At 42.9% G+C, this 21,616-nt stretch overlaps 1 protein-coding gene and 1 non-coding gene across 15 annotated transcripts in view; one reads left to right on the top strand and one right to left on the bottom strand.

The window, feature by feature from the left end:
- PRDM2 (PR/SET domain 2) overlaps positions 1-15,267 on the bottom strand; it is a 126,635-nt gene extending 111,368 nt beyond the window's left edge. For 4 of the 14 annotated variants that reach the window (XM_016954481.4, XM_063804936.1, XM_063804938.1 and 1 more), the window contains exon 1: positions 13,480-15,267. In XM_016954481.4, the coding sequence (XP_016809970.1) occupies positions 13,480-13,740 (261 nt within the window). In that variant the 5' untranslated portion in view covers positions 13,741-15,267. Of the gene's footprint in view, positions 1-9,866; positions 10,754-13,479 lie in introns of those variants that run through there. The other 10 variants (XM_063804962.1, XM_063804940.1, XM_063804945.1 and 7 more) reach the window with 6 other exon arrangements.
- A 2,066-nt stretch (positions 15,268-17,333) lies between these two features.
- LOC112207363 (small Cajal body-specific RNA 11) lies at positions 17,334-17,463 on the top strand. The gene has a single exon (XR_002941796.1). It is a non-coding gene; the product is annotated as a small Cajal body-specific RNA 11 (non-coding RNA).
- Positions 17,464-21,616: the final 4,153 nt, after the last annotated feature.

Below are 21,616 nucleotides of genomic sequence, written 5' to 3' on the forward strand. Positions count from 1 at the left end.
CCTTATTCCCCCAGGTGAATAAGATGTTAGGGGTTTCACGTGTCCTCTGACAAAGCTTTTATAGGTAGATTTATTAACACTGGCTCAGGGGAGTTCTCTTTGAGGAACAGAACAAAAAACATCTGCGGTAAAATGCAAATGTTGTAATAAAAGATGTTTGGAAAGAGCTATAATGCTTTACCATTTCCCTTTGTTTGCCTTTTCCCTCTCACAAGAATCGTCGGTATCATCATCACTATCATTTATGAAGCTTCTTCCAAGGACTTGCAGGCACTGTGCTGCCTTCAATGAACCAGCTTAGGTCCCCTTCACCAAAATAAGCACAGCACTGGCATCCTCAATTAACAAGAGCTTAAGATAATTCGGTCAAGGTCTCATAATTTTGGTTTCTGCTAATGCATCTTAACTACATTTCACCAATTTTTTACTCCTGCCTCCCCATGAGCACCCACTATGTGTCAAGCACTGCCCTTGAGCAGTGGAAAGGAGGAAGATCACTGCCCTTTTGGGGAAGACAGTCACAGTAAATACATAAGTGAAATATGTGGCATGCCAGAAAATGAAAGCGCTTTAGAAAAAAATAAAGAGTTATGGAGAGGGAGATAGTTACTACAATCTCTGTCTCTACCTCTATGCAAATTCAACAGTGTGGTCAGAGAAGGACTGAGAAGGAGCAGTCTACATAAAAGCCAGGAAAGGGACGAGCTTCAAACCAGGAAAGTATGGGGAGAAATGTTATATGGAGGTGGAGGTGGAAGCAAAAGCGAGAAGCCTCACAAGGCTGCAGCCTGGGGAAGCAGAGAGGGAGCCAGGATGCTGGTGTGGCTGGTGCAGAGTCGGTGAGGGGCACATGAAGAGGCGATGTTGGAGGCTGATGCCCAGTCTAACCAAGAGACAATGGGGGCATGGCTCAGACAGTAGAAGAGATGTGAAAAGTAACTGGATCCTGGACGGAGAGACGGACGGATGGATGGATAGATTTTATTTCTTTTTTTTTTTTTTGAGACGGAGTCTCGCTCTGTCACCAGGCTAGAGTGCAGTGGTGTGATCTTGGCTCACTGCAGCCCCCACCTCCTTCCAGGGTTCAAGCAATTCTCCTGCCTCAGCCTCCTGAGTAGCTAGTACTACAGGCACGCGCCACCACGGCCAGCCAATATTTTTGTATTTTTAGTAGAGACGGAGTTTCACCATGTTGGCCATGATGGTCTCGAGCACCCAAAATGTGCTGCAGTTTTAGATCTTAGGCATGAAAGAAAGAAAGGAAGTCAGGGATGGCACTGAGGTTTTGGTCCTGAGGGCATGGGAGGATGGAGCTGCTGTTTTCTGAGATGCTGCCTTCTTCTTACCATCTGCTTTTCATGTTTTCCCTCTTTATTTAACACTTCTTTTCTTTTCCTCACCTTTTGTCATTGCTAGCTTGTAGGCACAATTCAGACAACTGAGATATCCTAACATCTGATATTGAATAATTACAATAGTACTTAAAACATTGCATTATTTGATTATCTCAAGGAATCTCATGTTTTTCTTTTTTTCTGGAGATGGTGTAGTACTCTCTCACCCAGGCTGGACTGCAATGGCACAATCATAGCTCACTGCAGCCTCGAACTCCTGGGCTCAAGTGATCCTCCCACCTCAGCCTCCTAAGTAACTAAGACTACAGGCTCGCGCCACCATGCCTGGCTAATTTTTTTTTTTTTTGGGTAGAGATGGAGTCTCACCTTGTTACCCAGGCTATCATCTTTTTCTTAATAAAAAAAGGTTAGAATATAATTCAGACTGCTACATAATTAATAATCTTCTCTTTCTACACTACCTGTTTCCTCTCTGTCCAAATGAGAATGCACTTATTTCTTTCCAGAGAAAAGAAAGATCATAACATCTTTTTCTTAAAGATTCACTATATATCTGTGTGGGGAGAGCCTCCTCCCTATTACTTCCAAATCCTAATTGCTAAAAACCAGACTCTCATTTTTTCCTCTCTCCCTCTTGGACTCACAAAATTGTCAAGCTATATACATAAAATATTGTACAACAACAAAAACACTGTAAATCTGACAGTGAATTCTCAAATGTTATTTTAAAAACTTAATTCTTTATTCAACTATATCAAAAACAAGGGGTGTTAAAGGAAAAGAGGTAAGACCTGGGCGGAGTCTCTCAACAGAGGAACCCTGCATTTTGGACTGGCCAACTCCTTGAGCAAGACTGTCCCTTTCCTTATGGGCACTTAACATTGCTTTGAGCAATCAACACTGGCAGTGCCTCCAATCATTTTGACAATCGAAAATACGTACACACATTCTCAAATGCCCTTCCAACTGAGAACCTCTGAATGTGGTAACCATGTGACGAGCTGCAATAGGATAATAATGTATTCTAAAGCAACTACAGCATCTAAAAATGTTTGGAATAACTTCCTTAAGATTCCTCCAGCACTGCTCAAAACCCCTGTGGAAGTGCCATGGCAATCCTACATAACCTTCATATTCAGTGTTGACTTCAACAGTCCTGTCTTTACACACCCATTTAACTAATACATGGTATCTCCAGGCCAAGGTTTATCAAACGTGAGAAACGGAATGATCAATCCAGCAGTGCAGAGGCAGAGAAAAATCTTTCCAAGCGTATCACTGAAACCTTAGCAATTCTACCAAATGCTCTTTTTTTTTTTTTTTTGAGACGGAGTCTCACTCTGTCGCCCAGGCTGGAGTGCAGTGGCACGATCTCGGCTCACTGCAAGCTCCACCTCCCGGGTTCAGGCCATTCTCCTGCCTCAGCCTCCCGAGTAGCTGGGACTACAGGCGCCCGTCACCACGCCCGGCTATTTTTTGTATTTTTAGTAGAGACGGAGTTTCATTGTATTAGCCAGGAAGCTCTCGATCTCCTGACCTCGTGATCTGTCCGCCTCAGCCTCCCAAAGTGCTGGGATTACAGGTGTGAGCCACCGCGCCCGGCCAAATGCCCTTTTTTGAAGTGCTAAACAATTAAGTGCCTCTGCTTTGCTAACAGCAGATACTGAAAATCTTTAAATCCCTAGGACTTCTCTGACCTTGGCTTATGCCTTAGTTTCTTTTCTGCATTTCCACGCCTAATCAAACCTTCTTGACTATTTGTACAGCACCCCTTGAATAAGTCTAACATATCCCTTCTATCCCACCTTAATATTTATCAGTCCCAGAAGAGCATGCACTCTTAGAAAATAAGAGCTTGATCTCTATTTTACATATCTAACATTTTTAATAACATGAGTATATGCACTTAACTTTTCAAGATATTGCTTTCAAGTTCTAGACAAATCAGTCTTAGAAACATTTATTAATAGCATAAAGATGATTTGATGATTAATGATCAGTATCAATATAACCACAATAAAATAATTTGAGTCATTACTGAGACACTAGTCCCATAAAGTGTCAACACAACCTCAACAACTGTTAAGCTGCTGTCTTCTGACACGGAAGTCCAGAGACCAGAAAATCTAGAGACATGTGGGACAGCCCTTTCCCTGGGTCATACCAGCCCTGCAGCCCCAGCACCCTCTATTACCAATCCTCTGAAATAAAGCAGGTTTATCTAAACAAAGACACAAACTAGCATTAATGTAATACATGTAACACTTAAACTGTCTTCATATCTGCCCTTTACGGACTTGTAAAAATCTACAAATCTATATGAAAGGCAAAGTAGGAGAACAGATTTTTTTTAAGATTAGTTTACATCTGTGGGGGAAGGGACAGAATTGGGAAAATACATATTTGATTTGTACATTCACCTCTAAATCACTGATATTATTTTTTACAATTTTCTTTAGGATCACTTTAGATCTCTGGCAGGGAGGGAGGAGTAACTGGAAAATAATTAACTTTGCAATAGACACATAGAGGTCACTTATACTATTTTATAATTATTTTAAGTTACAAAAAATTCTACATTGTGACATCAAGAATCAGAAAAAACTTTAACTTTCATGATTCAGGAAGTTTATGGATAAAGAGTAAAACAGAAATAAGTAAGAGAATACGTTTTTATCAAATTTAAAAGACCAGAATGAAAACATGGACTAGACACAAGAAAAAAAGTTGCCATTTTGGGAAAGGAGTCTTAGAAAGTTCATGGCCAACACAAAAAAAATTCTAAAGCTAATCACCACAGAAAGCAGTTCTCAAGGCAAATAAATACTGTAGCAAATACAGAGATGATGCAGCTTTTAGCAGACTAGATTTGTAGTGTCGTCTAACACTGACCTTACTCTGACCAAAAGATTCTTGCAATCCTGAAACTTCTAGAAAAATACTAAAAATGTCTGAAATATGCCAACTTCTCAAAAACAGTTTTTATTGATTTTAAAATGCTATTAAGGTATTCATTGTCATAGAAAACTACCACGCACAATTCCTAAATTACAATCTGTGAACTTTTTTTTCTTCAGAAAGACTCCACGATTAGAATCTGTTGAAATTTGTTGTAGAAAATTCTTTAAACCAAACATTTAAATCTAGGACTTCAATTTAACTTGTTCCTTGAATCTATTTTTATGTGGCCCTTAAAAACATACCCAAAAAACCCATTGCTAATATAGCAATAAAAATACTTTGGGTAAAAAAAAAAAAAATCTGTAAACTTCAGATGTCAATATGAAAACATGTAGTATCCACTTGTTAGATTAAACAAAAGCACAGATATTGAATCTGCCCAGGATTTGCTAAATGAAAATTCATCAGTTTTCCTTTTCTAAAATAATACGATTTCACAAGAGTAATCATCTAGCTTCGTACTAAAAAAATACAGCCCCAACCTTGGTATTAAAGTGCAGACTATATTACCAAATTAAATAAAGTGAAAAATCAAACCTGATACTTAAAGAATAAGGAGATTCTATGTGTGTGGAGAGAGACTGCGCAGACAGGAAAGGTGTGGCAAGCTGCTGAACCAGAGGCAATGAATTCCTTCTGCTTGAAACCACTCACGCCTCTCACCCACCGAAGGATTTCTCCCAATACCAAAAGACATTTGTTAACACAGAGTATATCACATACAGCAATTTCCCTACCTACAAATATATAAGAGATACAAGAATAGAATGTTCACAAATAAACCAGTAATTTCTCCCATTTCAATGATCAGTTTCCTCAGTGAGGCCTAGAACACGACAGACAACTATCGCAGGCCCTGACTCCCCGAATGCATAGAGCAGAGAAATCTAAATAGGGAAGTGGAGTGTATCGAGTTTACTCCAGGTGGGACGATCTGATACTAATAACACAGTTTCCATGTAACAGATTAGAAAAACCAAGGGTCTGCTGTTCTCAGTGGCTTTGGAGCTGCAGAGCTCCAGTGAGAAAATGAGACTGATTCAAGCTTTTGTTTGAAATATTTAAGTTTATAGAGCTCTGAGGTCAACAGCCCTCCAGCTCCAATGGGCCTCGAGCAATTAAATGACACCATATCAAAATGTCAAATAAGGGACCTGCTGATATGCCAGGAAAGGACTAGAAATCCGCATTTAGATTGTGGCATTCCAGGGTTCTTTCCCTGTCAGAATAACTCTTCCTTTACTTGGGAAGGAAAAAAAAAAAGATTAAAGGGGAAATTTTCAAAATCTACTGCTCCAAGCATCCATTAATAATGTGCCAGCTCAGAAGTAAACGTATGGCAGTTGCTGATTATTTATTCTTTATTATTGATTGCTGTTATTGACAGCTATTAATATATGCTCTCCCTCGTACTTTTGATTAAATGTATGCACCTAAGTCATATTCCACTGAACATGTAATTTATTACATCACAAATCTCAAGCTTTGTTTAGGGTTCCTACAATAATTCCCTGTAACCCCCTTATTAAAACTACCCAGTTTCTCTAAAGAAATTACAACATATTATCTTAGCTCTCACTATAGGATATTCCTTCCCTCCAATAGTACAAAAAAAAAAAAGAATTATTGTCAATTTTCCTGCATGAAGTAACTCCATCCAATCAAAGGACTCTTGAATTAAAATGTTAATTTCCTTTCCTTATTTTTAAGACTAATTGCCAAGAAATACAAATGTAAAAATCTGGGGGCAGGTCAGAATACAAGAGTTTTCCAATCAGTCCTTGCTCTCTGATGAGAACTATGCTTCAGATTCAAGGCCATTATTACCTCCTGCAAAACAGTATTAAAGTAACAGAAGTTTCCATGAAAGATTCTTTTCTGACATTTTCCCTACATTAGATGTATAAAAACTTTAACTTATAAAAGGAAAATTAAATCAATTCTTGACTAAGGCTCAAATGCCAAGCTTCTAACTCAGACAAAATTTCTAAAGCAAGATGCCATATGATAGCTCATTTCACAATTCCCAAAACAAAATGAATCCTCAGTTGACCCCTGTGTACTATTTTTCCACTGGAGTTGCCAATGCAGATGTTACTTTTAAAATTAAGAGATGTCTAGGAATCCTGCAAAAGATTTGTGAATTTCCTGAAAAGCGGAAGAACACTACAGCAGCACGGACAGGGTAGTGGTCCTGGCACCAAAGTCTTCATGTCTCACATGAAGACTCTCTGAGCAACAGAGGCATCTTACAAGGAGCTGCTCGGAGCAATTTTCATTTTCCATACAACCTGCACATAAATGATGGGGAGGCTTCCTGAATTCACAGGTGAACAACCTAAAGCAAAACTGGAAGTCATAATAGATAAAATGACAACTTAAACTCTTTTGCTACGGTGTCAGGCACACTTATATTACTACAAGATTCTATAGGTCTTCTCCGAAGATTTTATTAAGTTTTTTTTTTTTCAGTTTTGGTAGAAAGTGACTCTTCTATTTTAAATAATTTGAGATTTGGGATTTATTCTCTAAATATGTTACTACCTCTCACAAACATTTAAAAATAATGGTAATGCCTACTGTTTGCAAAGTGTGTACACTATTCTACAGTTTAAGAAGCCCTTAAAACTACATACATGCAAGCTTTTTTTGGAAAAAAATGTATATTTCCTCAAAATAAATCATTAGTTCTTGTTTCAAGGTAAAGAGAAATGCCTAACCATTTATGATTTTTAAAAAAAAGATGAAAGACTGTCTTTTGATGTTTGTCTGCTTTAGTCTGCAAAACAGTGCAACTCAAGTGAGCCTCAGTGCAGAGCAAGGACAGAACAGATGGGCAGTTCTTGGGGGCTCTTAGTTCCAGGTTAAATCTAAACTTGACCTTGTGGTAGAGTTCTCAGATACCGTGTGAGGAGTTGCTATCCTACTCCACACCCTATTCCAAAAGGTCTGTGGAGAAAGATGGAAGAAGAATGACTGAGAAGCAGAGCCTATGATCACCTGTAAGAGGAGCCGGGTTTCATAGCAGCCCATAAGGAAGGCAGCTTTAGCACCTGGGATGGACTAAGAAGGCAGTGTTGGCAAGAAAAATTGAATATTTTAGGAAGATTACGTTGACAGAAAAGAATAAGGAAGTAGGTGAGGAGAGGGCAGCCAGAAAGACTGGGGCTGGGCAAGTCAGTTCAGAATCCAAGAGAACAGGCAATTAGGGTTTGAACTGCAGTCAAGAGCTGAAACAAAAAATATGATTGACACTGCAGAGGGAAGGAATGGGCAGAATGTTAGCTAACTGAACAGGAGGTAAAAAAGAAATGGCAAAGATGAGTCCCAAAATTGGAATGTGAGTGACTGCAGGAATGGTGGTTTGAATATATTTTAAAGACAGAGCAGTCAGGAGTAGGGACAATATTTAAGTAAAAGGTGGTGAGCTCCATTTTTTTTTTTTTTTTTTTTTTTTGAGACAGAGTCTCGCTCTGTCTCCCAGGCTGGAGTGCAGTGGCGCGATCTCGACTCACTGCAACCTCCGCCTCCCAGGTTCAAGCGATTCTTCTGCCTCAGCCTCCCAAGTAGCTGGGATTACAGGTGCCCACCATCACACCCGGCTAATTTTTGCATTTTTAGTAGAGATGGGGTTTCACCATGTTGGGCAGGCTGGTCTCGAACTCCTGACCTCGTGATCCACCAGCCTCGGCCTCCCAAAGTGCTGGGATTACAGGCATGAGCCACCACGCCTGGCCAGTGAGCTCCATTTTACTGACTCTAAGGAGATGCCCGACCTTCCCGGGAAAAGTACATCAGTCTCAAGTGGAAGAACAGGTCCAAGCACAAACAGGGCATCAACATGGAGATGGAGATTCAGATGTCCCAAGTGGGTGCCTCAGGAAAGGAAATTGCCAAGTGGAAAAATATCCACAGAGAAGGGTAGACGGTGCAGGATGTGGCTTTGTGAAAGGCACGGAAGGAGCTAGAAAACATAGCGGCCCCTTCCACCAAGTTCTGTAAGAGTGGAGGGAAGGTCAAGATGCCTAAGGACTCAATAGATAACTGGGAAGGCTTTTCTCTCAACAATAACTGCCATGTTATTTCACAACACTCATTGTATTAGGAGAAATATCTAAGAAAAAATGTTACTAATGTTCTTGAAAAGCCTAAAGTATCTCAAATTGCCTGCCTATTCTTTATTCATCTCAAACCATCCCGATGAAAAAGACTAATCATAGTCTTCACTTTACAAATGGTAAGAGACAACAGGGGACAAGTGACCTACCTACCCCCACCATAGCCGAAAATCACTCGTACTCCATTCTTGATCTGTGATACTGTCATTCTGTACATTGAGGTAGGGCTCCATTAAATTACTCGAGAGTGCATTCATATATTTACCTCCCCAAGCAGGTGAGCTGACCTGCCTTCTAACAAGTGGTAATAGAGCTTCACAATTAAGAATCTAAATTTATCCCAAGAGCCATCCTTCTGAAAACTCCTACTTTCAGATGTACTGTAAAACTAAGTCTTTCAGAATTATAGCAAAGTCCCTAAAAAATAAGCCTCGCAGAGTGAGGAACATTTAGAATGTCATTTTTACACTGATACTCCAATTTATATTTAATTTACATTCTCTTAACAAGGTCTTGGGCAATGTACAGGATTCATACTGAAGTATATAAGGGTTTAGTGAATCTTACATGGCAGAATTTAAATTATGTGAAAGTGCCACGGAATTATCCCACCAGAGTTTAACATAGGTCTTAACAGAACTACATATAAGCACATATAAAATGTGTGGGTTTTACCAATTTCCAGACAGACTGCCCCCTATAATCAAACTAACACTTGCACTTAGCTTTACATATTTCAGACAAGCTGTGCCAAGAAGTAATTCAGCTCTTTCAAAGCAAAACCCAGAGTATGATTTATTGCAAGAGCTACAAAATATTCTTTTCACCAAAATGGCTGGAAAATAATAAGTATTCAGTAAAATCTCCTTTATTGCATGTTCCAAAGGACTAATAAATGAAAACACAGTATAGGCATGACATGAACCAAGACTCTAAGAATAAATACTATACAGTACTAAGAAAAATACTGTAAGCATATTTCATTCCAAATGAGCCAGATTTACTACATACAATAACTCTAATTCATGCCTCAGGAAGGTGGGGGTGGGGAATGAAAGGCATTCTCTTTAAGAAAGAATATTTAAACGACACATGCATTCATTCCAGTGAAATTATACAGATGTTCTGTAATTCAGAAAACCACCCCTACCAAATGTAGCTCCAAAAGCACATCTCTTTTCACGTTTTATTTATCAATACATTCCGACTAAAGATTACGTATGCCACAATAAAAATTCAATCAATACTATCTACACTTAGAAAGATTACAAATAAGGATTTGGCAACTTATACTTTTCCCCCTAGAGGAAAGCTGCATTAATGCTGCATGTTTTCCACAAAGATCAATTAACTATCTTTAAATTATAATGTATTAAGTTAAAGTTAGGTAAGCACTTCAAAAGTAAGCCTTATTGCCTCAGGGCAAACTCACCATTTCTGCGCATAACCTCAAATTGGTTGTTTTCAAAAAAACAGGTTTCGGAAAAACTACAGCATAGCCTCTACCATCAATCTTCAAGGGGTTACTGGACCAAGTTGCTTTTCTAGAAGACAGTTGTTTCTGCGCTGTTCAGCATAATGGTCTATATGCTTAAATTATTTACCACGCATCAACTCTATGCAAATTTATTCAAATTTCATAATTTAATCTGCATACTAAGAATGCTGATTCCACGTCATGAAAACTCCTTTATGATCTCCAGGATACCTCACATTGCTTTACTTCATGCCACAAAACTGATGCCGAAGCAAAAGTGCTGAAACTGACCATTCAATAAAGTCACAAAACCAAAGGTGGAAAGGAACGTGGACAGACCTGAAGTCCACTTCTTGGCTTCAAGGTGTAAACCATCTAGTCTATCCTTACAGTTCTTAAAGAGATTCAATAATCTGTTTCAATAATTCAACCATACAGTTAGATGAGCCTTCCTTCACTGCAGCGGTTCAAGTGCTATTTGGAAATGTCTGGAGATTTTACTGGCTGTCACACTGGAAGGAGGTGCTACTGGCATCTCCCTGATAGAGGACAGGGATGCTGCTAAACATCCTACAGTGTACAGGATCGTCCTCCACAACGGAGAATTCTCTCACCCAAATGTCAATAAGTGCAGAGGTTGAGAAACCCTGCTTTAATGGAAGCTAAGTATTGTTTTCAGTAATGGAGTCCACAGCTTTCAGACACTCCATAAAGGTGGTTTTTATAGCTCTACCTAGAAACTTGTAGCTTCAAAAATAGAGAGATGGACCACCACCCCAGGCCTCTAACCAAATGTTGTAACCATAGGTGACAGCATAGCTGATGCTCAGCGCACAAAGCGTGAAGCCCTAGACACAGGGCGGCAGTTATCTGTGGTAAGGACAGTCAGGTGATGTCCCTCATCATCTGGAAACTCCCTTAGCTACCCATCGTCATGCAAGTTTGACGATTTTCCCCCAACCATCAACCTCCTCCTCTTCCACTCCCCATTATGGAGTTTTCTAGTAGAAGTCCGCTGTTTTGGGTTTTTTTCTGCATGAGTATTAAAAATAACATGAAAAGCTACTCAGAAGACATGAAAATAGTAAATAACCTAAGGTGCTTTCCATCCTGGAAAGTCTATGATTTAACAGGACTTAAAAAGGGTTTGTAAATCAGGTTTGGAACTTGAAAAGAAACAGGCTGCTTAAAGAAACAGTCCCATGAATAAATAAACATCTAACGTAAAATAATCATCAAAAGAATATGTGCAGATATATGTACATAACTGCACAGCCACAGCCAAGAATGGAAGGAAGCTGAAATTGAGTGTTACTTCTTATGACTGCACCCGCAAGAAAAATGCGTATTTAGATGCTAAAAAGCAGAATTTATATTTTTCACTGTAATCTCAAAAGATTACAGAACTTTAAAACCCACGATTTCAAAAAAACTTTCAAACAAATCTTAATGAAAAGAAAACTCAGGCTTGAGAAACCTTACAGATCAATATGGACTTGATTGATAACTTACGGCCCATCCACATATTAAATAGCCATTAAACGTAATATTGACTAGTTAGTGGCATGGATACATGCTCACCGTATCATAAGGCAAGACAGGTTGCAAACGATATACACACTATATTATCAATCCTGTATAAAATGTAAATAAATATATATATATATGTGAATGAACTGTAAAATAAGGAAAGAAATACGCATATCCACACCAAGAGAGACAGGAAGATCTGCCAAACGTTAACAATGGTTATCTGAAGAGGGGAAGGTTATGCCCAATTTCTGTTTCTTCTTTGTGCTTTTCTCTACTTTCCAATTTTCTACAGTGAGAATCTTTTGTTATGTTTTGTACTTACAAAATTAATACATTCTTACAGATTTAAACTGTACTGTTTCAGGCCCTGTCCACAAAATAAGGAAAAAACAAACCTGAACATACCAACCTTTCAATTAAAGAAACCACCTTCAGAATCAACAAAAGCAAACATTTACTGAGCAGTATTATCATGTTCTGGCACTTTTCTAAGCACTTAAAATGTATTAACTTATTTCAATCAAACCAAAACAGATGTGTTGAGTAAAAAGAGCCCTGGAATCACAGAAAATGTAAATGAGTTTTAGTTCCACTGTGAATTTTGATTTGTTTCCATAGCTCGAAATGAGGGGGTTTAATAAAAATGATCTTTAAAGGTCATCTCAAGGCTACACTAAGATTCTACATGTAAAAATTTGGCCAATAAGTGTTAGTCCGGAAGCCTCTAGACTGATGGGGCAGTTTGGACCATCTCAAAAACACAGAACCCTACTAAAAAAGAACGTATGACAGTGTGTCTCAGTTCCTCCTCCTTAATATATGTAAATTTCCTATCATGTTTTTTTTTAAAAAGCCTACATTTTTCTAATACTTGGACACAACTGATCAAACCGAGGCGAAGTGTGTACCATTGTAAAAGAAATCATTGAAGAGTTCCATTTGTTGTTAAAAGTTTCGGTCACTTTTAATAAACCTGGAGTAAACAAAAACTTAAACATTTTAGTCGAGTTCTGGGGTAAAAATGATTCTTCTAGTGTCTGGTTAAAGGGATCTAAGGACCTACTGGGATTCAGCAAAAGACGTTCCACGTCTCAAATACACCCAAAATCTCAATACAACACTAAAAGAAAAGTGAGGGGCCAGCACGAAATTTCTGTTAGGGGAAATTTCAGCTGCGTAGTTAAGGAAATCAGGACTTCCCGGTTAACTGTGGGGTCTTTGCCGCAGCTCACAGCCCGACACAAAGCTACAAGCCCGGAGGGTCGGTGGCTCACGCGTGGATCGAAAGAACCACGAAGGTTTGGGGAATGACACTGACCTGTTAGGTTTACTTCATGTCTCACTTACCACCATCAAAAGAGGTTCATTGATAGCTTTATTAGCAAAATTAGTAACATAGAGTTGCACGTCTGTAACACACACGCGCGCGCGTGCGCGCGCGCACACACACACACACACACACACACACACACACCCGTCCGTGGGTCTATGGGAACATTGAGGGAGACAATCTCCAGATTAAAACCACACAAAAACTATTTGGGAAACACAAAGACGCAAGACACAAAACAAATTTGGAGTGCAAATGTGCAAGACACACTCGGTGGGAACACAAAAGAGAAAAGCACAGCGGCTTGACAATTGGGACGGCGCCCGGCCCCACGTGGGGTCCCAGGTGGCCCCACCGCCGCCTGCACCCGGCCAGTCTCTGCAGCCCGCACGCGTCCCCCGCGGGGCGCGCGGCTCTTCACGGCGACAAACCGAATCCCGAACTTCGCCGCAGGGACCCCACGGCCGACAAGGAGGAGCCCGGCGCCGCCACCCACCCGCGGGGCCACCGACCCGGAGGCCCGCGCCTCGTCCCGGGGCCCCCGGCACGCCCGGGACCTCTGAGGGGGCGCGTCCGCCGACCCGGCCATCCCTGCGGCGCCGGGTCCCCAGCGTGTCGCCGCCGCCGTCGCCGCCGCGCTCCTCGGGGGGAGGGACCAGCGTCCCGGCGCCAGCCCAGAGGCCGCCCACCCGCGCCGCTCCTTACCCGCGCCCGCCGCGCCAGCGCCTCAGAGCACCGAGGGCCGCCGCCGCCGCCGCTGTTCCGCCGGCCCCGGCGCCCGCGGCCGCGCCGCCGCCATCTTGACTCCAGTCGGAAGTGACGTCGGGCGGCGAGGCAGTGGCCTGCGGGGCTGCGGGGCTCCGGGACCCCCGGTCTCCCCACGATCCCAGAGCCCGGCCCTTGACCCTGCGCCGTCGCCCAATGGCCACCACCCAGCCGCCCCTCGTAGGTCACCGCGGATCCCATGGCGGCGCCTCGGGAAGGAGCCCCGGCGGCTGGCGTCGCGGCAAGTCCGACCGCACCCTAGGGCTAGGATCCTGCGTGGTTCAAAGGTTCTCAAAGAATCAAAAAGACTGAAGGAGGTGTTGGGGGGGCATGTCTATCGTTGGAGGTCATTAAATATCTGACAAGTACATAAACGTAGACCTTATACTTCTACGTTTGGATCTATACCAAAAAGATCCAACTCCAGGCAGACAGACGCAGCTGCTGGGTTTATTTGCTGCCCTAGTACCCAGGAGCAGTGACCAACGCTGCCCTGTGCCCGCGATGTTCCAGTGCAGCGCCTCTGAGAGCGCGGTAGTAGTCCTGCCCTTAAGGAGCTTGCTGTTCCCAAGCGGGCAAACAAATGGACTGCAGAGACGACGACTCATAGATGTTCTGATGAAGATGAACTGGGTGGAACTGGAGATGGCTCTTCGACATCCAAGGGTGGAGGCCTAGCACGTGGTTGAAAATGAGTTGAGTCGGGGAGAAGCACAGGCTGGAGATGAGCTGGAAAGTTGGGAGTTGTCATTATAGATGGTGCCTGGAGCCTTCAGCACTTCAAGAGAAAGTAATCCTCTGAGAATGAAGTCAGGAAGAATCCGACTGTGATGGCTACGTTGGCCATCTGCAGAAAGCACCCAGTGGAAAAACAGGATACTAAGGGCAGGTGTGCTTCCAAAAATTATGAACGATCATTTATGTAACAGGTTTAATCTTAAGAAAACGTGTTGGCCGGGCGCAGTGGCTCACGCCTGTAATCCCAGCACTTTGGGAGGCCAAGGCAGGTGGATCACGAGGTCAGGAGATCGAGACCATCCTGGCTAACACGGTGAAACCCCGTCTCTACTAAAAATACAAAAATTTAGCCGGCCAAGGTGGCGGGTGCCTGTAGTCCCAGCTACTCGGGAGGCTGAGTCAGGAGAATGGCGTGAACCCAGGAGGCGGAGCTTGCAGTGAGCCAAGATCGCCCCACTGCTCGCCAGCCTGGGCGACAGAGACAGACTCCGTCTCAAAAAAGAAAGAAAACGTGTTGTATCAACATATATCATGTTATCTTATTGTAAAAGAATGAGGCTAGGCCGGGCGCGGTGGCTCAGCCTGTAATCCCAGCACATTGGGAGGCCGAGGCGGGTGGATCACGAGGTCAGGAGATCGAGACCATCCTGGCTAACACAGTGAAACCCCGTCTCTACTAAAAATACAAAAAATTAGCCAGGCGTGGTGGCAGGCGCCTGTAGTCCCAGCTACTCTGGAGGCTGAGGCAGGAGAATGGCGTGAACCCGGGAGGCGGAGCTGGCAGTGAGCCAAGATGCCCCACTGCTCTCCAGCCTGGGTGACAGAGCGAGACTCAGTATCAAAAAAAAAAAAAAAAAAAAAAAAGAATGGGGCTATAGCTGATGATCTAGTCAGTTATAGTAAACAAATGAAGATCACCTCATCAGAGTAAATTTTATTAAGGCCTTGAGAAGTGACAGGGCTTAAGAAAATAAGGAAATAAAGGAAATCAAACCTCAAGGGTTTGCTTATTTCTTCCGCTATTCAAGGAAAAGAGACCCTAGATCTGGGAGATACCACGTGCCTGTCATCAAAGTAGTATTCTCTGTTGTGGAGCAAAGTCATCAGACTTCTGCACCCCTTACCTAGATTAATACCTTCCAACTGGATCCATGCATCGAAATTATCTGGGGTATCTATGAAGAAAATAGGGAGACCCCACTGTTCCATCCACCATCAAAACACTGACATAGAAATCAGCATTTTAAGAGAAAAGCTATGGGCCACCTGGCATTCAATAGAATGCAAAAGGAAAATAAAGGACGTTAAATCAGAAGTGGCACGGTGAACCAGAATGGATACTAGATGGTTGGTTAACAGAGTAGCCAGTAGTTGTCTTTCCGGTTATTAATTCATTAATCCAAAGTGTCTGGCTGTATTAGTTTCCTGTGGCTGCTGTAACAAATTATCCCAACCCTGACAACAGAAGTTTATTCTGTCACAACTCTAGAGGCTAGAAGTCCAAAATCAGTATCACTAGGCCAAAATTAAGGTGGCAGCAGGGCCGGGCTTCCTCTGGAGTCTCTAGCAGAGAATTGCTCCTTCCCTTTTCCAGCTTCTGGTGGCTGCCAGCATGCCTTGGCTTGTGACTGCATCACTCTATCTTCAAGGCCAGTATCTTCAAATCTCTGTCTCCATCTTCATGTCATCTTCTCCTGTGTATGTGGTCAAATTCCCTCTGCCTCCCTCTCATAATGATACATGTGATTTAGGACCCACCCGGATAATCTGGCCATCTCAAGATCCTTCACTTAATCACGTCTGCAAGACTACATATGAAGTAGCATTTGCAGATTCTGGACGTTAGGGATGTGGATTTAGGTATGGGGCCATTATTTAGCCTACCACACTGGGTGTCTCCTCAGCGTTTCTGAGGTCCCCCCACCCTTAATCAGCCATCGTGTGGTTTTCATCTGTGTATTTCTTGAACATATGTCTATTTTTCAACCTGTGCTATTTCTCAGGGTAAATAATTAAATATAATTTGTTTAATCCGAAAAAGATCAGAGCCATCAAGAATACAATAATTTAATGAGCACGTATTATCCATGTGATATGTTAAATATCACTCTTTTGCCCCTTCGAAAAGGTGAAATGTATTGCAGGTTGTTTCTGTATGGGGACGGAAGTATAAAAATATACTCTTTGTCCAAGTCGACAACATGAATCAAACTCCACTCTACCCCAGTACACCTGGTACCAGTTCTGGCCAGTTTTGTACCTTGCTGCGGCAGTACCGTGATGGAAGGCATGATCATCATTCACCACAACATCCCACTACCCAGAAGAGAGTCTGACACATGATAAATGCTAAATAGATATTTTTAATTGGAAAAAAAGGCTTCTCCATGGCCCTCTCAATGTGGATGTATTACAGCAAGTATGTTGCAGACTGCACCTTGTGCAAATAAATGACAGTATATTGTTCATATTATTATAATAGGAACCACAGCACTCCTGCCCTGCATAGCAGCTGGAATGCCTGTAGCACTTCCAAAAAGATTGCAGATCTTACAGCTGAGATCCAAGGGTTTACAGTACATTGCCAATGAGAATAAGTGGACTTCAAATTCCCCGAATGATAACAATACTTATTCTCTGCTGGGCTCTGTTCTAGGTATTTTACATGCACTCCCTCACTCATCCTCATAACCTGTGTGATAAGCACTATCCTCATTTACGGCTGAGGATACTGAAGCTAGGAAGGGTTCAAGGACCTGCCTTGGCCGGGCGCAGTGGTTCATGCCTATAATCCCAGCACGTTGCGAGGCCAAGGTGGGTGGATCACTTGAGGTCAGGAGTTGGAGACTAGCCTGGCCAACATGGTGAAACCCCATCCCTACTAAAAATACAAAAAATTAGCCAGGAGTGGTGGCGCACACCTGTAATCCCAGCTACTCGGGGGCCTGAGATAGGCGAATTGCTGGAACTTGGGAGGTGGAGGTTGCAGTGAGCTGAGATTGTGCCATTGCACTCCAACCTGGGCGACAGAGCGAGGCTTTGTCTCAAAAAAAAAAGGGACTTGACTCATTAGTAATACAACCAAGCTGATAGGGTAGTTTGGCAGGACACACAGCCATTTCCCTCTCAGCTTAGGAAGGCTGTCATAAGACTAGGACTAGCTCTGCAAGGCAAGAGAAGGACAATTTAAGATGGAAAAAAAAATAATGGAACCAGGTTTTGAACCTAGACCATTTAGCTCTAGGTGGGGAGGTTAGTAAGCAACCTCCCCACCCCCAGAGCACACATGCACGCACACAGACATGCACACACACAAACATGAGAGCTAGACCAGGAACTGGTACACACAACCATGCTACTCCATGTGCCTAACTAGTCATTCCTCAATCGACATACTCAGGGTAGGGGCTGGGAAGGATTTTTTTTTTACATTTTTTTTTATTCATTGCTAGGATTATTAGAAAACATTGGATGCATAAAGCCACCATTCTAAATCCTGTCCCTGGACTGTCAGGCAAGAACAGCTATTAAAAGATCATAGGCATGGGCAAAGGAAGAGAATCCAGTGCAGCTGAATCAAATGAACTCACCTTTTGTTCAGATAACACATCGCTTACCTTTAACAAAAAAAAAAAAAAGAGACCCTTTTCTTGTGACTGCAAATCATGTTCCATGAGATTCAGCGTCTCTTCTCTGTTACATCACCTCACTCTCCCCACCCGCCATCCCTCTGCCACGTCATTTACCTGAGCAAGGAATGGCATCCAAGCAAGCACGCCAGCCACTAAAAGATCTGAAGCTTGCGCTCTTCATGCATGAAGTCCAGACATAGCAACTCTGGGGGCTAAAGATACATCTTACCACGTCATAGGCACTTCTGGCTGCGTAGTTTCTGTGAGAAAAACCCCGCAGCCTCAAAATGTATAGGCAGATCTTGGCAGTGGTGAAATGTAGTTATGTGAGAAAGGGAAAGGGGGTGACCTTTACTGAGCCCCAAGTCTGGGCTGGCACTTTATACTACGTTGTCTTTTCATCATCTCGACAGCAACAACAGCTGCTAATTTTGCAGATGAAGAAACTGAAGCTCAGATTGTTGAGAGACACAGCTGGCTGGAATAAGGGGCAGGATTGAAGGACTTCTCTGATGTCAAAGTCCATGATGAGTCGCTGTTCATTCTGCTTCGGGTCATCAAGATGCTCTTAGGCACTAGGGGCAAAGACGCAACCCCTCTCCTCCAAGAACTTAGGATCCAGTGGAGGAGACAGGACTTACAAAGCAGGCTAGCCCTAGTGTGAAACCAGAACCGCATTCCTGTGCTCCCAGCGTGCTCCGTGATGGCTCGCTCCCCACACCTTTTTCCTTTTCATTATTACTCTTAAGAAAAAACAAAAAAGGCCAGGCGCGGTGGCTCACGCCTGTAATCCCAGCACTTTGGGAGGCCGAGGTAGGCAGATCATGAGGTCAGGAGATCGAGACCATCCTGGCTAACACGGTGAAACCCCGTCTCTACTAAAAATACAAAAAATTAGCTGGGTGTGGTGGCGGGCGCCTGTAGTCCCCGCTACTCGGGAGGGTGAGGCAGGAGAATGGCGTGAACCCAGGAGGCAGAGCTTGCAGTGAGCCAAGATCACGCCAATGCACTCCAGCCTGGGCGACAGAGCGAGACTCCGTCTCAAAAAGAAAAAAAAGAAAACTGACTTGAAGATGTTAAAATTTCTTTTTTTTTCTTTTTTGAGACAGAGTCTCACTCTGTCATTCTGTCACCCAGGCTAGAGTGCAGGAGTGCAGTAGTGCAATCACAGCTCACTGCAGCCTTGACCTCCTAGGCTCAAGCAGTCCTCCTGCCTACAGAGTAGCTGCGACCACAGGCACATGCCACCATGCCCGGGTAATTTTTGTATTTTTAGTAGAGATGAGTTTTTGCCATGTTGCCCAGGCTGGTCTCAAACTCCTGGGCTCAAGTGATCTGCCTGCCTCGGCCTCCCAAAGTTCTAGAATTACAGGCATGAGCCACCACACCCGGCCCAAGATGCTAAAATTTCTAACCAATTCAAATATGTGGCTCTAGAGATAACTTCACTCCATTCTACAAAAAAAAAAAAAAAACTCCAGAGCACTGTTGCTAGGTTTTTCCATTGTATTTCTTATATCACATTTTCTAGAACCAAACATATTAATAAATTAGGTGAAAAGTTCAGAATTTCCCAAACAGATGTCACTCCTTTCAAAACTTTTAGTGTAACAAGCTCAAAGGCCCATGCAGTTTGTTCCAGAGAATACAAAGGGAAGTTTAAGCCTTCCTTGAAGGCAGAATGAATTCACTAATTCGCCACCCTGAGAACATGAATAAAACATATACATTGACAGCAAAGACATAAAGTGAAAATATTTTTCAGCTGGAAATAGCAAGCAGCATGAGAAGGAATAGAAAATAAATCAGGTCCAGAAATGAGCAGATTGCACTGAGATAGTAAAACCCTAAGCCTGGATTTGTTTCCCCAGATTCGAAGCTGTAGTGTGTTGCCTTACAGGGGCGTCTGTAGATGAGATGACCCGTCCTACCCACCCAGTCAGTGCTCACTCATCACCAAGGTGAACCATCTCTTACCCTGGATCTGTGCTTCTCACCATCCCCATCTGCATTCTAGAAATGCCGTGCTCTCCATTTTTCTTCACCCCGCTTTCTGTCTAAGATTCACTCCTCACCCCTTCTCTCCTGCGTCCAAATTTTGCCTTTCCTCAGAAGCCAGCTTTTTGATGAAATCTTCCCATAGTTGCATTAGTTTCCTAAGGCTACTGTAACCAAGTGCCACAAAACAAATTCAGTGGTTTAAAACAGGGGTCCTCAACCCCCAGGCCACAGACCGATACCCTGTTAGGAACTGGGCGACACAGCAGGATGTGGGCAGCGGGCGAGTCAGGGAAGCTTAATCTGTATTTATAAAGCCACTCACCATCACTGGCATTACCGCCTGAGCTCCGCCTCCTGTCAGATCAGTGGCAGCATTAGATTCTCATAGGAGCAAGAACCCTATTGTGAACTGTGCGTGCAAGGGATCTAGGTTGTGAGCTCCTTATGAGGATCTAATGCCTGCTGATCTGTCACTGTCTCCCATCACCCCTTGATGGGACCATCTAGTTGCAGGAAAACAAGCTCAGGGCTCCCACTGATTGTTTTATGTTGGTGCAAAAGTAATTGTGGTTTTTGCTCTCTTTTTAATGGCAAAAACCACAATTACTTTTGCACCAGCCTAATACATTATGGTGAGTTGTATAATTATTTCATTATATATTATAATGTAATAATAATAGAAATAAAGTACACAATAAATGTAATGTGCTTGAATCATCCCAAAACCATCCCTCTATCCCTGCCACCTCACCCCTCCCCAGCAGTCGGTGGAAAAATTGTCTTCCATGAATCCGGTCCCTGGTGCCCAAAAGGTTGAGGACCTCTGGTTTAAAACAACAGAAATGTGTTCTCTTACAGCCTCAGAGGTGTCTCAGGGTTGGTTCCTTCTGCAGAGTCTAAGGGAGAATCTGTTTCATGCCTCTGTCTTCGATTCTGGTGGTTGCCTTGACATTCTGTGGCTTGTAGATAAATTATTCCCATCTGTCCCTGTCTTCATCTGGCCATCTTCTCTCTGTGTCTCTCTGTCTTCACACGGCTTTCTGTATAAGAATACCAGTCATTAGATTTAAGGCCCACCCTAGTCTAGTATGACTTCATCTTTTTTTTTTTTTTTTTCAATAGAGACAGGGTTTTGCCATGTTGCCCCAGGCTGGTCTCAAACTCCTGGGCTCAGGAGATCCGCCCGCCTCGGCCTCCCAAAGTGCTGGGATTATAGGCGTGAGCCACTGCGACCACAGCTCATTCTCATCTTAACTAATTACATCTCAAAGACAGTATTTCCAAATAAGTTCACATTCTGAGACTCCAGGAGGACATGGATTTTGGGAGGACAGTGTTCAACCCAGTACAGGAGTGGAGCCCACATTCATTCTTTCCTCATTTTATGAATCCAATGATAACCTCCATCAGCAATTGTCCATATACTGTGTTGCCTCGGGGTCTAATTGCTGTATGTGTGTATCTTTTTTTATTTTTCTTCTTTTTTTATTTTTTATTTTTGGACAGGATCTCACTCTGTGGCCCAGGCTGGAGTGCAGTGGTGCAATCTTGGCTCAACCTTCCAGACACGAGTCATTCTCCCACCTCAGCCTCCCAAGTAGCTAGGATTACAAACATGTGCCACCACGCCCACCTAATTTTTGTATTTTTTGTAGAGACGAGGTTTCGCCATGTTGCCCAGGCTGGTCTCGAACTCCTGAGCTCAA

Source organism: Pan troglodytes, chromosome 1, assembly GCF_028858775.2.
Source record: "Pan troglodytes isolate AG18354 chromosome 1, NHGRI_mPanTro3-v2.0_pri, whole genome shotgun sequence".
Lineage (NCBI taxonomy): Eukaryota > Metazoa > Chordata > Mammalia > Primates > Hominidae > Pan > Pan troglodytes.